The sequence below is a fragment of the Xenopus laevis genome, chromosome 5L, assembly GCF_017654675.1.
Source record: "Xenopus laevis strain J_2021 chromosome 5L, Xenopus_laevis_v10.1, whole genome shotgun sequence".
Classification (NCBI taxonomy): Eukaryota; Metazoa; Chordata; class Amphibia; order Anura; family Pipidae; genus Xenopus; species Xenopus laevis.
Window position 1 is genome coordinate 109,559,866 of NC_054379.1, and position 14,939 is coordinate 109,574,804.

The 14,939-nt window shown below is 41.4% G+C and overlaps 1 protein-coding gene across 1 annotated transcript; it reads right to left on the reverse strand.

The window, feature by feature from the left end:
* Positions 1–4,824: 4,824 nt before the first annotated feature.
* On the reverse strand, positions 4,825–14,716 carry dynlt2b.L (dynein light chain Tctex-type 2B L homeolog). Its single transcript, XM_018263586.2, has 5 exons — positions 14,559–14,716; positions 11,664–11,797; positions 8,600–8,669; positions 5,509–5,572; positions 4,825–5,101 (listed from the first exon to the last, which is right to left on the reverse strand). Exons 1-5 carry the CDS (start codon positions 14,615–14,617, stop codon positions 5,054–5,056), a joined length of 375 nt encoding a protein of 124 aa, XP_018119075.1. The 5' UTR covers positions 14,618–14,716; the 3' UTR covers positions 4,825–5,053.
* Between the last annotated feature and the right edge of the window lie 223 nt (positions 14,717–14,939).

Sequence of the window (14,939 nt, forward strand, 5' to 3'; positions counted from 1 at the left end):
AAGACAGTATTGAAATCTCCTGTGACCACCAAATCCCCAATTTTTTTGTCCAGTACAAAATTATTCAAATGAGAGAAGAATTGAGATTGATTGGTATTAGGTGCATATATTCCCACGATAGTTAATGGCTTGTCATTCAGTTGTGCCTGTAACAAAAGAATCCTTCCCTCCTGGTCTGTATACACATTATGGATAACCACTGGGCAGGAGTCATGTACCAATATTGCTACCCCTCTAGTTTTATTCGGTGCTGAGGAGTAGTAATATCTGGACAGTTGTGGGTGCCAATATTTAGGTTCTCTTCCTTTTTTAAAATGTGTCTCCTGTATGACTATTATAGCTGCATGAAAAGCTAAATATTCCTTACAAGCCATTCGTCTTTTGACAGGCGAATTTAAACCTTTAGCATTATGAGAAAGAATAGTCAATTTATAATCAGATGCGTCATGCATGGTAGCATCTTATACAGAGGGGCAGGTAGAGGACCTGGTGCTCACAGAAAATATACCTGTTCAATAAGATCAATTTGCGTATAACACTCAACCACCTTGGGAAGGGATAGGGAAGGTGTGGGAAGTGGGGGGAAAACATCAACATGAAAAACTGAATAAGCTTAATAAGTAAAAAATACATTGCCTGTGAAAAAAAGTGAAAGAAAAAAGAAAAGAAAAATAGGTACCAACAAAGGATGTCAGAATGACATGTAGGCAATGGTTGTTTCCCTTCCATGGTCCTTGGGAAACAGTCCTCCGGGGTCAACTATGCGACCCGAGGTAGCAAAGTGTCCTAGAGAGGGGGTGGAGAAGAAAAGGTGGCTTGTCACCTCTGTCCCCGGGACTCCGATGAAAATGTAAGAGTCATCCAGTCAAATTAAATGAAATCTTCACGCTGTCTCCCATTGCTTATGTGGAGGCGGTCTTCGGCGTTGAGGAAGTGGATCATCTGGAGGATTATAATCCAGTCGTGCCTTGTGGCAGAATGCTTTCTGCTCTCTGGGATGTCGAAGTGTGTGAGTTCTGCTGTCATAGTGCACTATGAGCTTGAAAGGGTATCCCCAATTGTAGCGGATATTATGCTGTCTGAGAAACGATGTAAGGCCCTTCAAGGCACGTCTTTTCGCCAGAATGGAGGGAGCTAAATCCGGATATAATTGTATCTTGTGACCCTCCACCTCTATTTCTCCCGACGGTTTCACTGCTTCCATGAGGGCCGCTTTCACACGGTACTTGTGCATACGTACGATCACATCTCTAGGAGGTTCAGTCGGTTGTGGCTTAGGTCTGAGAGCTCTATGAGCTCTATCCATTTCCAGGTCCTCCTCCGGGCAGTCTGGGAGCAGATTCTGAAATACCTCAGTCAGCAGTGGTTCAAGGTCAATGACCGTTTCTGGAAGATCTTTCAGTCTAATATTATTGCGTCTATTTCTGTTTTCAATGTCTTCCTGTTGGGATTCAAGATTCTCCACTTTGTTAAATAGATATAGAATGTCATTATCGACCTGATGGGAATATTCAGTTAGCTCACTAATGTGGTTCTCCACTTCATGAAGTCTGTTGCCTAGACTCGCTATTTCAGTAGATAGTTCTTTAGTAGTGTTAGCATGTTCAGCTTTAATTGCCTTCTCTATGTTATGAAATAAGTGAAGTAGATCTTGCTTGGAGACCTGGCTTGATTCTCCCGGATCGTCGTCATCTTCTTGTATAGGGTTATCTTGCAATTTCTCTTTAGCGTGTTTAGTGAAGATATTTCTCAAGTCAGAGTCCGTACTTTTCTTAGCTTTGGGGGCCATCCTCCTAAATCAGAGTATTCTTTCGGTACTCCAGAGATGTGGAGGGCTATAGATATCATTACTTATTTTTTTATAGTTATTTGCCTTTTTCTTCTCTTTCCAGCTATCAAATGGGAGTCACTGATCCCATTTTAAAAACAAATGCTCTGTAAGGTTACAGATGTATTGTTATTTTTTATTACTGATCCTTCTGTTCAGGCCTCTATTCATATTCCAGTCTCTTATATAAATCAATGCATGGTTGCTAAGGTAATTTGGACCCTAGTTACCAGATTGGTTAAGATGCAAATTGAGGAGCTGCTGAATAAAAAGCTAAATAAATCAAAAACCCAATTGCAAATTGTCTCAGAATATCATGTCTACATCATACTAAAAGATAATTTAAAGGTGAGCAACCCCTTTAAAGTAGGTACATCATACTGTCTTGTGCTGTAGTAGAGTACCAACTCTGAGATCACTGTAAACTATTTGAGAGACACTATCTACTATACTCCCCACCTTAGCATTTTCCAAATTAAAACCTCACACTCAGTTAAAGGGTAGTGGCATAACTGGATCAGTCCCTCACACTCCAGACAGTCTCCTCCTCTATAGGTGTGCCAGCGTGAATACTTCAGCTAACAACATCATTGTGCAGTTGTGTCTCAGACCCAAGGGGTATACTTGCATCCCCAGTAGTTAGTCACTGTTGAAGGGGAAAACCCCATAGAAGTATTTTCAACTCTAAAGTCCTTGACTCAGCCTCCTGTGACCCCTCCCCAACTTTATCATCCGCACCACGGTAAACATGTTATCGCGCAATAGATTTTACACCTTGCTGCTGTTTTATATTAAAGTAAATAAGCCTTCGACCCAACTACATTTAAAATAGGCCCATATACTCAGGGTCGCCATCCGGGGGGTACAGGGGGTACAAGTGTACCGGGCCCGGGCCTGAAGGGCCCCCCCCCCCCGCCCCGCAGTGCTGCACTTTTCAAAAGAGCCGGGCCCCCCTTCCGAGTTAACTTATCAGAAGGAAGCAGTAAGTGTGGGAACACCAACTTGCAAGATTTATTCGCAGGATGCCACTTTATGTCTGGCATTGTTATGTTGGTAAGGTCTGCGCCCAAAGACAATTCTGTCACTTTACACACCCTGCAGCAACTCCTCAGAATTACACACTGCGCGCAACGTTCTCTCGCAAACGTCATCACGGAACGCTACAAGTGGTTTCCATAGTAACAAGATGTGGCCCTGGGAAGTAACACAGCCTCCACCAGCTGGAAGTGGAGCGTGGGGGTGGCTTGAATTCCAGCACCAGGGTTTGGCTAAGGCTGTTGGTTTCTGCATCAGCCCTACATTGGTAGGATGTGGGGGCTGTCCCGCTGCCTGAGTGGTCCCCGTGGGTGGCTCCTTCTTCCTGCTGGTGAGAGACACTCTGGGTCCTTAAGTTGTCAGGCAGATTTGTGTAAGGATGACAGCGATGTGCAGGGGCTATATGGGGTGTGCAGGGCTGCCAGGGGACTGCATGGGCTGTGCAAGGGGCTTTATGGGGTGTCCAATGTTTATTTAAAAAAAAAAAACCTTTATGGGGGCCCCTGGCGCCAATGTTTTTTTTTTCAACTTTTTTTTTTTAACTTGTAAGGGGGCCCTGACCATCAATTTTTTAAAAAAACTTTTATGGGGGGCCCTGGCGCCACAGTTTTTTTTAACTTATAAGGGGGCCCTGACATCAATAGCTTTTTATAACTTGTGTATGTGGGGGGTTACCTTTTTTAGTGCTGATGTCTGTGTGGTCTTTTAACTGTGATGTGGGTGGGACCTGGGGTGGGCGGGGGGTGGGCGGGGCCCCTTCTAGGACAACCAGAGCAGTCTCAGTCTGGGGGAGGTGGAGCCCACCAGAAAACCAGAGTAAAGGGCCCCACCACTGTGGCTGCATCCATCCACCCCCCAGCTAAGGGCTCACCAGCATAGATAATTACAAGCAGATGCACACACATTCCAGTCAGTGGGACCAGAAAGGACCAGACCCACTGAGCTTTCTCCCGGGACCTTACCAGGCCACTCCAACCCTGTTTAAAAGCCACTGTTTTAGGGTATCTAGTTTGTAATAATAAGCGGTCTGAGTTTGAGCCTTGGTTCCCCAAAGACATTAATCAAAATATTTTAAGGGTCACATTGGGTAACACTGGATGTGAGATAGCACTACAAACAAATATAAAAGTATTAAAAATGCAGAGCACTAACCTGAGGGAGATTTGCAGGAGACATTTTACAGGGATTGGGAACGTTTAAGGAGCTTAATAATTGTACACTCAGCACCGAGCCACTACCAATCAAGGATTGTGGATTTGGAGAGACAAGGCTGGTAGGAGATAGTGAGGGAGCAAGAAATTGTGAGTGAGGCATTCTGAGCTTAAGTGCGGATCGGTTAGGAGATAATGAGAGAACTATTTTGGTCAATTAATGAGATGTGATGGGGCAAGCTGTGGGGGGAGAGGTGGCAGGGTGATGGGGAAAGCAGTGGGGTACCCAGCAGGGTGATGGGGAAAGCAGTGGGGTACCCAGCAGGGTGATGGGAAAAGCAGTGGGGTACCCAGCAGGGTGATCAGGGGGGCAGAAAGAATCCCAAGGCACACAGGATAATTGCGTGTTTATTGCGAAGCCTTGGGATTGTGTGTAGACTGTGTGTGAGGCGGCCGATCCTCTACCTTCGTGCACCAGGTGTCGTTACTTTAATTTACTAAGGGTGCGCGAGAGCCATAGTTGAACTACCACTAAGGTTGTCAGGGGGCCCAGCAAGGTGATGGGGCAGACAGTGGGGTGGGCCAGCAGAGTGACAGATTGGCAATGGGCCAGAGCTATAGGAAAATAAAAGATTGCCATGCCATCTTTCCTATAGAATTAGGTTGGTTGGAGCCCAGCAGAGAGACAGGGAGTGGTCGAGAGCCCAATTAAGGAGATGAGCTGCAAGGCCCAGCAGGAACAGGGCCCACTGGGATATTTCCAGGTGGGCCAGTCAACGCAACATTGAAAGAATTGTAGGGAGAAGTGAATTCTGAAATTGAATGTGGTTTATATAATTACAGATTGTAATAGTGAAGCACAATTTTTTCCCATATGAACCGTATTCAGAATTCTTACTATATTAGGTGTTTTAGCACACACCAATATATACTGTACAAAACATTTACATACTTTGAAAATTAGACAATAAAAAAAAAATGTTCATATCTTTCACTAAGAAAACAAATAAAAAAGAAATGCTGTAATTCTCTTCTTCCATTAGTAGTAGAAGCAGCCAAATGCAGCGACAACACAAAACAGGTATTCCTGAAAAAAAAAATAAAGAACTATGTAAGAACATTATTTATTAGTGTTATTTAGATGTATTTATTATTTAAAAACATACCAAAAGCAATACTCAATTTTAAAAGCACTATTCGGTGTGAGAGTACAGATGCTAGGGGGTTGTGCATGACAGTGAAAGCCATAGACATGAAACTTGTGGGAATGCAGAAAAGTGCTTGGAGTTGGGGCCCCCCCGGCAGCGCCGCACACCACTGAAATCAACCCGGCATCACGCTGTACGGAGGGGGGCGGGGCCTGGATGCGCATCATGCACCAGGGCCCGCCCCCCTCTAGGAACGCTGCTGGTTCACAGATTCCTCTGTCAACTATAAAATATTGCTATACGCAAATGCACTGATGAAAATAAAGTAGTTAAATGTCTTTCTTACATTCATGAAAACATCTTCAGCATAATTATCAGTGTCGGCATCCCAAAAACACCGAGCAGCCATCCTAGAAGGAAAAAAACAATAAGACTTCTTTTTTTTTTCATTTACAGTTAACAGTTTATAAAGCACGTCTGTCCAGCCAAAAAGTTTTTTGTCTGGGGGCCCCCACCTTGAAATTATTTTATACATTGCAGGTGACAGAATGCCCAAAATTACAATCCTGTTGGGATTAACATAAATCTCTGACATAAAATGTATGCATCGTGTTGTAGCCTGGGGGTGCCTTGCAAACAGTGGTGTCAATAGATATTACCAGGCCCCACAGCAAATTATTTTTCAGGCCCCCATGTCTAGAGGTTGACTTGTTTAACCAATATTTATTGAAATTGTATATGCATTAAGATCTCATGGGGCTTCTATACCTCCTTAGTCCCCCTGCAGCTGCAGGGTCTGCTTCATCTGTAGTTACATCCTGCTTGCAGGGCAAGTTTGGGCTACTAATTCATGATGCATATGCAAGCCAACTTCAGGCTACTACTGCACAATTCCGTTATTTACATTAATCCCACCATTAATGTAACTTCAGACGTTTTGTAGCTCACACTGAAGAAGAATAAGTGCAGGTGACAATATGTCTGCCATAGCCCTAATAGTGACTGAGCTTCCCCAGGGACCTCTCTGGCTGGCCTGAATAGAGCTGGACACAAGCTTGGGGCAATCTTTGCCAGATAACTAAATGAATACAATGAATTTTCTTCATGAAGCAATACTGTGAAACATGTCATGCATGGCTTTGGTCACTAGATGGCAGCATAACAAAACATGCATATTAAATTATTTCAAACTATATATATATATATATATATATATATATATATATATATATATATATATATATATATATATATATATATATATATATATATACACACACACACACACACACACACACACACACACACACACACACACGTATTTATTTATGACTTATATTCTTTAATGGGTTCCTATTGATGCAGGCGGCTGGAGGAACCAAGTAACTGCAATTTTATTTGTACCCATGGTTATAAGGATCACCTCTTGGATACAGAATATGCTTGCCCTGGCCAGTCTTTTATGTTTATCTTCAGGAATGTGTAATTCAAAAACACTTGCCCCCAGTTGTAATAAAAGGCACTTTGGAGTAACCCATAGCAACCAATCAGCTGGTTGCATTTATTGGTCACCTTTTTCAAAATCAAACATCTCATTGGTTGCAATGGGTTACTACAGCTGAGTTATATAGTGCCTTTTACTACATATGGGGGTCGGAGTGTAATCAGTTTGACACTTCGGCCACAATTCATTCTGCTATGTTTAGAGTCACACAAGGTTATTTTAGAGTTGTGGCCGTGTCTACAATACTGTAGTCTTAAGGGACCAATTCATAATTCCAGATTTAGGTTGATAGATATAGTAGTTTAAAGGCTGGTTGAGGAGATAATGAATAATAAGAACACCACATTTTACAAGGTAGTCCAAGACTTCTAGCTAAATGCTTTGCTAAATGAAAATGCATGCTGGATTACATGCAGAGAATTAGGTTGCTAACTGGATTTAAGGGATTTATGTGCATCAGAACTAGGCAGCATGAGGATTGCATTCGTTTTTAGCCCTTGAAACTATAATAAGGTGACTGTATCGCACCCCAGCTGTCCATTTTACAGGTATCAGGACTGGGCAAACTGGTGTGTTGCAAATAAACTGCCAGTAATCCCAGTATACAGAATTCAAAGAAATACTAATTTCCTTACTGCTGATTGTAGACATAGACAAGAGCAGGGAATAAGCAAACAAATATGGTATGTTGTATCTGTAAAATTAGCAGTTATTGTCTGAATTTCAAGAATGTATAATTTGTCATAATTATAATAACTGTACAGTGCTACGCAATATGTTGGCGCTATATAAATACATGTTAATAATAATAATAACTGTGTCAATCTGTGTGCACACACAGAGCAGATTTCGGCAAAAAAAATTATACTTAAGCATTTTCGCTCCAAAATCAGCTCATTGTGCACATAAACCGATGCAGTGGTCAGATCTGCACCTGGGCAGTAACCCATGGCAACCAGAGAATTGCTTTCAGTGTTCAACCTGCAGCTGGCTGAAAAAAGCTAATCATTGATTGGTTGTTATGGGTTACTGCCCAGATGCAAATGTGCCCTGTGTTTATAAATGCACCCCAGTGCCTTTTATTGTACTTAACACACAGCAGGGTGTAACTACAGCCATCTGTGACATTAGCCTTGGGTCCAACTTTATTCCTGGGGCCTGCGTTTTACCTTCCAAGGGATTTTTATGGCCACCAGCATGCCCCTAATCTCTGCAGGTAGCTCTACCTAAATCAAATATATTAGCATTTCCCCAATATATTTCAAAATCGAAGTCAACTGGTACAAGTTTTTATACAGTATCCCATACCTCCCAATGGTTCCAGTTTTTATAGGACAGTCACACAAAAGTGAAGCCAAAATGGGACTGAGCTTTGTGGAAAAGTGAGTGGCATCTGGGGGAAGAGTCCAGGTATAACTGCGTAATCATTAATGACTGGTGTGGAAGAGGGGCATGCATACCTCCCAACTGTCCCTTTTTCGGAGGGACAGTCCCTCTTTTGACAGCTCAACCCGCAGTCCCTCATTTGTACTGGAAAGTCCCTCTTTTCTCTGCACTGAACAGCCAGAAATAGAAACAAAGTTTCTCACTGGCTATTAGCAGAGAGTCCAGAACAACTAACAGGTGCAAATAAGATACTTTGTAACAATTTTGAGACACAAAAACACAGTTTAGATAAGGAGAAATATTTTCAAACTTTCATAACCTGCCAAATTTTGTAAAACGAACATGGTAATTAGGGGGTGTGGCCACATAAAGGGGTGTGGTCAAAAAAATTGCTGCGCTATGTTGCGAAAAAAAAATTTTGTCCCTCTTTTTACTTCCAAAATGTTGGGAGGTATGGGCATGGTCTAATTTTACTACTTGATAATTGAAATGTTAGGAGCCGTGTTATTTTGTTTACAAATCTCAGGCATAAATACATTTCACTTACTTCACTCCTTCTCCTCTCTGCTCACCAATCACAACTTGTACCACCATTTTATACCTGTCAAACCCCATGTCTGTAATCAGAAGCATAAAGTATGTAAGAAACAAACAAAAATAAATGATATAACATACCATATACTTCTACTGTTCTACCCTAGCTTAGACTGAAATGGGGATCCCCAATAGAGATACAGGCTAAAAATACATGTGCTGAAATACATGTTCTCTTTTTACAAGTGGTGGTATATTAAAATGAAAACAGTATTTTGTGCTGCATTCATAAACACACACACAAATGTAGATTGAACTTATGTTTTTCCTTGCTGTAATGGTAATGATAAATTTACCTTTACTGAATACAGTTACCATAAAATGTGTGTCCAGCCCTGTTAGGAATCAATATGCTAAACTGCACTATGGGATATATTACTCCACCACTATTGTAACTTTATAAAAAGAAAGAGCCATAAGATAAAGCCATTATATATAGACAGGTAAAATATTCGGTATCCTCCAATCATCAGCAAACAGGGTACGAAGAGGCATGTACTGTACATATTTGGATATTCAAAAGATCACCAGATAATGCCACAGTTGATGCCACCCATGTCCCTATGTGAATTTTGTATTCACCTAATTGGAGCAGTGATTTTAGCTAATGCCTTTGGCCGGTGTTGTCCACCTTGTGGCCTGTGACCTCCCCCCCCCCAATTAAAGTCTGCTGTGACTGCTTACCTTGTGTAAGCTTTAAAATGTATTAGTACTGAGATTAAAGGAACAGTTCAGTGCAAAAATAAAAACTGGCTAAATAGGCTATGCAAAATGTTTCAAATATATCTAATGTTATGTATAAAGACTGGAGTGAGCAGATCTCTAACATAACAGAACTCAACTTCCTGCTTTGCAGCTCTCTAACTCTGAGTTAGTCAGCGACTTGGAGGGGGGCCACATGGGACTTTTCAGTGAGTTTGCAATTGATCCTCAACATTCAGCTCACAATAGTTATGACCCATGTGGTCTTCCCATCAAGCTTTTGATCGGTTACTGTCTGGTAACCAATCAGTGGAAACCAAGAGAGCTGCAAAGCAGGAAGTAGTGTTCTGTTCGGTTATGTTAGACATCCAGTCACTCCAGCCTTTCTACATTACATTTTTGGCTAACTATATTGAAAAGATTTTTTATTTTGCACAGTCTATTTCCTGAACAATTCCTTTAACTGGCCCCTGCATTGTTTACACCTCAAATTCAGATCTCAAGCACCTGTCACTGTTCACATTTATAATCCCCCTGCATTGTTCACGCCTGTGACACCTCTATTGTTCACACTCCTAAAGCCCTGTACTGTTCACACCTGAGACCCAGACTGAAACTGCAAATAAAAAAGAACTCTTTTATCAAAACAAAAAACAAGTTCTCAATAGTTACAAACGGGGGGTGACTACCGTCAGAAGGTCAATGCTCAAAAATTTTTTTTTTTAGAAATACAAAAATACCCCGTCTGTAACAATTAAATTATTATCTAGTTATATATTAATTCCCTTCCAATAAGATAAGTGATTAACTTAAATTAAAGTGCAGTGCGTGCCTAATCATTTAGTTCATCTACAATTTCAAGTAAAACCAGTCACTTCCCAAATTTTAAATATAAAAATAAAGTTTCAATTAGTGCATATATTCAATGACTGTTGCCCAATTAATAATGACAATCAGTTCATTGACAATTCATGATAGGCTCAAATAAATTAAATTAAGGATGACCAAAATTCATTAGGAAGTGCCGATAATTATAAACAAGGTGCTTTGACAAAATTGATGTTCTAGAAAAATTGATATTTATACTAGAGTTGTAAGGTGCCAGACATTTAAATATCTATTACTAGAGAGATAAGTTAAATAAGAAAAGGATCTACATCTAATTTAAAATATGACCAGGAATTTGGAAAAGGCCAAACAAAGTGCTACAGTCTTGCAGGAAAGTAGGAAGATATAATGAAAAAAATAGAAGGTGGAGCTGTCCCAAAGCTAGCTGCCTATTAATTACTAAGACTGGGAAACCACAAAGGAGAAGGCAGGACAGGGTAACCGAGACTGTGGCCTTGTAAATTAACTTGCCCTGATCTTAATTTAAATTAACTTGCCCTGATCTTAATTGAGGCTATCTTAAACCTGAAAAGCCACAAATCACCGGCCCCTTAGAATGGAAAGAAGAATTAGGAGATATAAAGTAGACCGTAGCAACAATGGATGAACCTAACCCAATTAAAATGAACCAAATATAAGAAAATTTGTTAAAAACCAGAAGTAATAGCGGCTCGCCAACGCACGTTTATGCGCGTTGGCAAGTCGCTATTACCTCTGGGCGCATTGGCGAGGGGATCTGGTTTTAAACAACCATGTGCATTTACAAGCCAATATCTGTTCTGTGTCTCTGTGCCTTTTGGCAGCTGCTGGCACAGGTAAATATTTGTGGGCAATATCTTGGCTGCTGCTTGCACAGGTAAACAGATGATATGGGGCAATATGATGGATTTTTGGCTCCTGCTGGCACAAGTACATATTTGGGGGCAATATTTTGGATTTTTTGGCTGCTGCTAGCACAGGTACAGATTGGGGGCAATATGAGGGATTGGCTGCTTGCGGCTCAGATACATGGGACAACATGGTGGCTGCTCGCACAGGTACACAGATTTTTGGGGCAATATTATGGATATTTTGGCTTATGCTGGCACAGGTACAGATTGGGGGTTTGGGGGAAATCTGAGGGATTGACTGCTGTTGGCACAGGTACAAATGGGGACATATGATAGGTGTTGGCAGAGGTACATGGGGCAACATGATGGCTGCTGCACAGGTACAGAGGGCAATATTAATGGTAAGGTGGGAAATGGTAATGCAGGACTGTGTGTGTGGGGGGCACTGATTGATGCCTTTGCCTAGGCCCGGCCTTGCTATAAGTGCACAGTCATAACTGAGCAGATGGGAGTACATCAGCTTCTTTATGCCTGCAGTGAAAAGCAGAGGATGTGTCTAAAGTGCCAGTAACCTTACTGTCCCAAAACAACACTTACCTTTAAGTCTGTCTTTTATTGTCTCAGACAAAAATCTTGTGAGCTGCGGAACTTCTTCAGGCACATACTGTTTGTCACTGAGCTCCTCTTTTAACACAGATCGGATACAATCCTTTACTGAAGCACTTTTAAATCTGAGAAAACATTTTCACATACATAGCTTGCCATAAATAGTTAACTTTGTCATGCAAACTGGGATGTTCAGAGAGAATGTCTTTAAATGTATCCGAGAGGCTTATTCAAAGTGTAGGGAGCTTTGCTGCTGAAACAGTGTAGTAGGTTCGTCACTTCTGCTTGAAGTTTCATATGAAGATGAAGGATCCACTGGAGAGCCAGACAGTGTGATAAGAGTTTTTATTTGAAATGCACAGCATTACATGTTTTTCAGACCACAAGGTTCCTTTCTGTTTCTCTTGCACCAGAGAAGGACCCTTGTGGTCTGAAAAACGTATGTGCTATGCATCTCAAATAAAAACTCTTGTAGTACTGTCTGGGTCTCCAGTGGATCATTGATCTCCATATGATGTTCAGAACATCTTAAAGGGGTTGTTCACCTTTTAGTATGATGTAAAAAGTGATATTCTGAGACACTTTGCAATTGCTTTTCATTTTTTTCATGATTTGCATTTTTTGAGTGATTTAGCTTTCTATTTAGCAGCTCTCCAGTTTGCAATTTTAGCAATCTGGTTGCTACAGTTCAAATTACCCTAGCAACCTGGAATATAAACAGGAGAGGACCTGAATAGAAAGACAATAATAAGTAATAAAAAGTACCAATAACAATAAATTTGTAGCTTTACAGAGCATTTGTGTTTTAGATGGGGTCAGTAACCCCCCTATTCCTTTTTAGATGGGGTCAGTGACCCCCTTTGAAAGCTTGAAAGAGACAAAGAAAAAGGCACATATTTTAAAAGTTGTTTAGAATTTACCATTCTATAATATACTAAATGTAAACTTGAAAGGTGAACCACCCATTTAACAATAATTCACCTTTCTCTTTTGCTGTTCTGTGTAAAAATATGGACAACCACCATTCACTTTACAATTGTGTAGATGTGGCAATGGCATTCTTATTTGAATTTCAATGATCCATTATGGGAAGGAAAATGATCCCGTTTCAGATTTTATTGTTGCTGTTTTTCCATAGAAATGTTTTCTAGTGTGACAATAGGCTTGTGGTTCAATCAATAACCATAATAACAGACTCAAAAAACAGCTATTATCTAGATATGCTCACATTCCCCAGGAATGGGAAAAATAAAGTCCTAAGGGCAAGTGTACACTAAAGGGCAGATTTATCAAGGGTCGAATTTCAAAGTGTAAAATACTTCGAAATTCGACTATCGAATTGAAATACTTCGAATATCGAAGTCAAAGTATTTTTTACCGAATTTGGACATCGAAGTAAAATAGTTTGTTTCGAATCTAACGTTTCGAACAATGTTAGCGTTTGATCGAACGATTTTACTTAGATGTGTAAAGACTTAGAAAATGGTTGTAGAAGGTCCCCATAGGCTAACATAGAACTTCGGCAGGTTTAATTTGGCGAAGTATTGAAGTCGAAGTTTTTTTTAAAGAGACAGTACTTCGATTATCGAATGGTCGAATATTCAAACGATTTTAGTTTGAATCATATTTGAAGTCGAAGTCGCCTATTCGATGGTCGAAGTATCCAAAAAATTACTTCGAATTTGTTTACTTTGAAAATTCCCTCGAATTCACTTTGACCCTTGATAAATCTGCCCCTAAGGATATGGAACTATTTGGAAAATGAATGATGTGGAGAGACGCGAATCTGGTCAAATCAGAGGCTTCCACTATCTGCACAAAAAAGTACAGCTCAGAACTCGATTTATGGAAATGTAAGTACAGCTTCCACCTGTGTACAGCTACATAGAGCAGAGATCTGCATGAAAAATGCAAACACAGGCATTTTCAGACCGATGGGTATGTCTCTGTTTAAGGGCAGGACGCAGGGGTCACGTCTGATGCGACGGAAATAAGGTAAGTAATCCTATTGTCGGATTGTGTCGCAGCATTGATGCGACGCGACTGTTGGATGCAGACGCAGCATCCGACAGTTGTGTCGCGTCGCATCAACAATGCGACACGATGCGACAATAGGATTACTTACCTTATTTCCGTCGCATCAGACGTGACACCTGTGGAGTCCTGCCCTAAATGGGGAGTAAGTGGCACTTTGCTCCAGGTGCATCCTTCTCTGCTAAACTTTAGGGTTTTAGAGGTTTCACCGACAGTCCCCAAACCTTGTGTATGCAGGTATGCACGCGTCAGCAGGAATAAGCAAATGTGGCACCATACAGCAGAGTCCATGGCCGGTCCAGGAGGTCACTGGGTCTCCTGCCTTGTAGTTATGTCCCTGGTCAGTGGGATTTTTCTTACTAGCCATATACAGCGAATAAAACACCTCAACACAAATCACTTTTGAAAACCTAGTGCAAAGGACCAACATATTGGGGGACTGCAAGATTTTTGGTATAGGCAATACACCAGGACTGAATGAGTTACAGCTGTATATTGGCCATACACACATGCCATTGTTCCTTAAATTTGGAATGTAACTAAGCAACCCATGGAATGTCATTCTATGGATATGTAGGGGAAGTGTAGCCCAGAGGAGAGTCTCAAGTTGACACTCTCTCTAACACACACACGCCCTGACAAACATTTCCACACCAATATATATTCAATTATATATATACACACACACACACACACACACACTCACTTTTTCTCTCTCTCTCTCTCTCTCTCTCCCTCTCCCTCTCTCTCTCTCTCTCTACGGATAGCAGGAGGGACAAAGACTCTCAGTAGGCAAACACATGGGGGCAGAATGGAATAACTGCCATGCATACATACGTCTGACATACTCACTTGTGCTGGAAGTTAGGCCTGATGCTGTAAGTGTTTTCTCCACTCTCGGTCTCCCCCATCTTGAGCTCAGGAAAGAAACTGCAGAAGCCCTGTAGCGTGGCTTGTTACCTTAGCAACCATTTCTCTTACCGGCTCGTCATTTCCTGTGCAAGAGCCACGCCTCCCTGCTCTTCTGTCCAGTGCCCACTGTTAATTCGACGCACTAATACTTTGCGGGAGGGAGTGATGTGTGACGATGATCTTTTCTTGCAGTCAGTTTCTAGCTAGCTCTTGTTACTCTCAAGCCACTGTTACTCTCCTGCTCAGTAAATCATTAAGCTCCGTGTCAGCTCCTGTGTGAGAATGTGTGCAGTGCCTGCAATCCCTTACATAGCAGCAAAA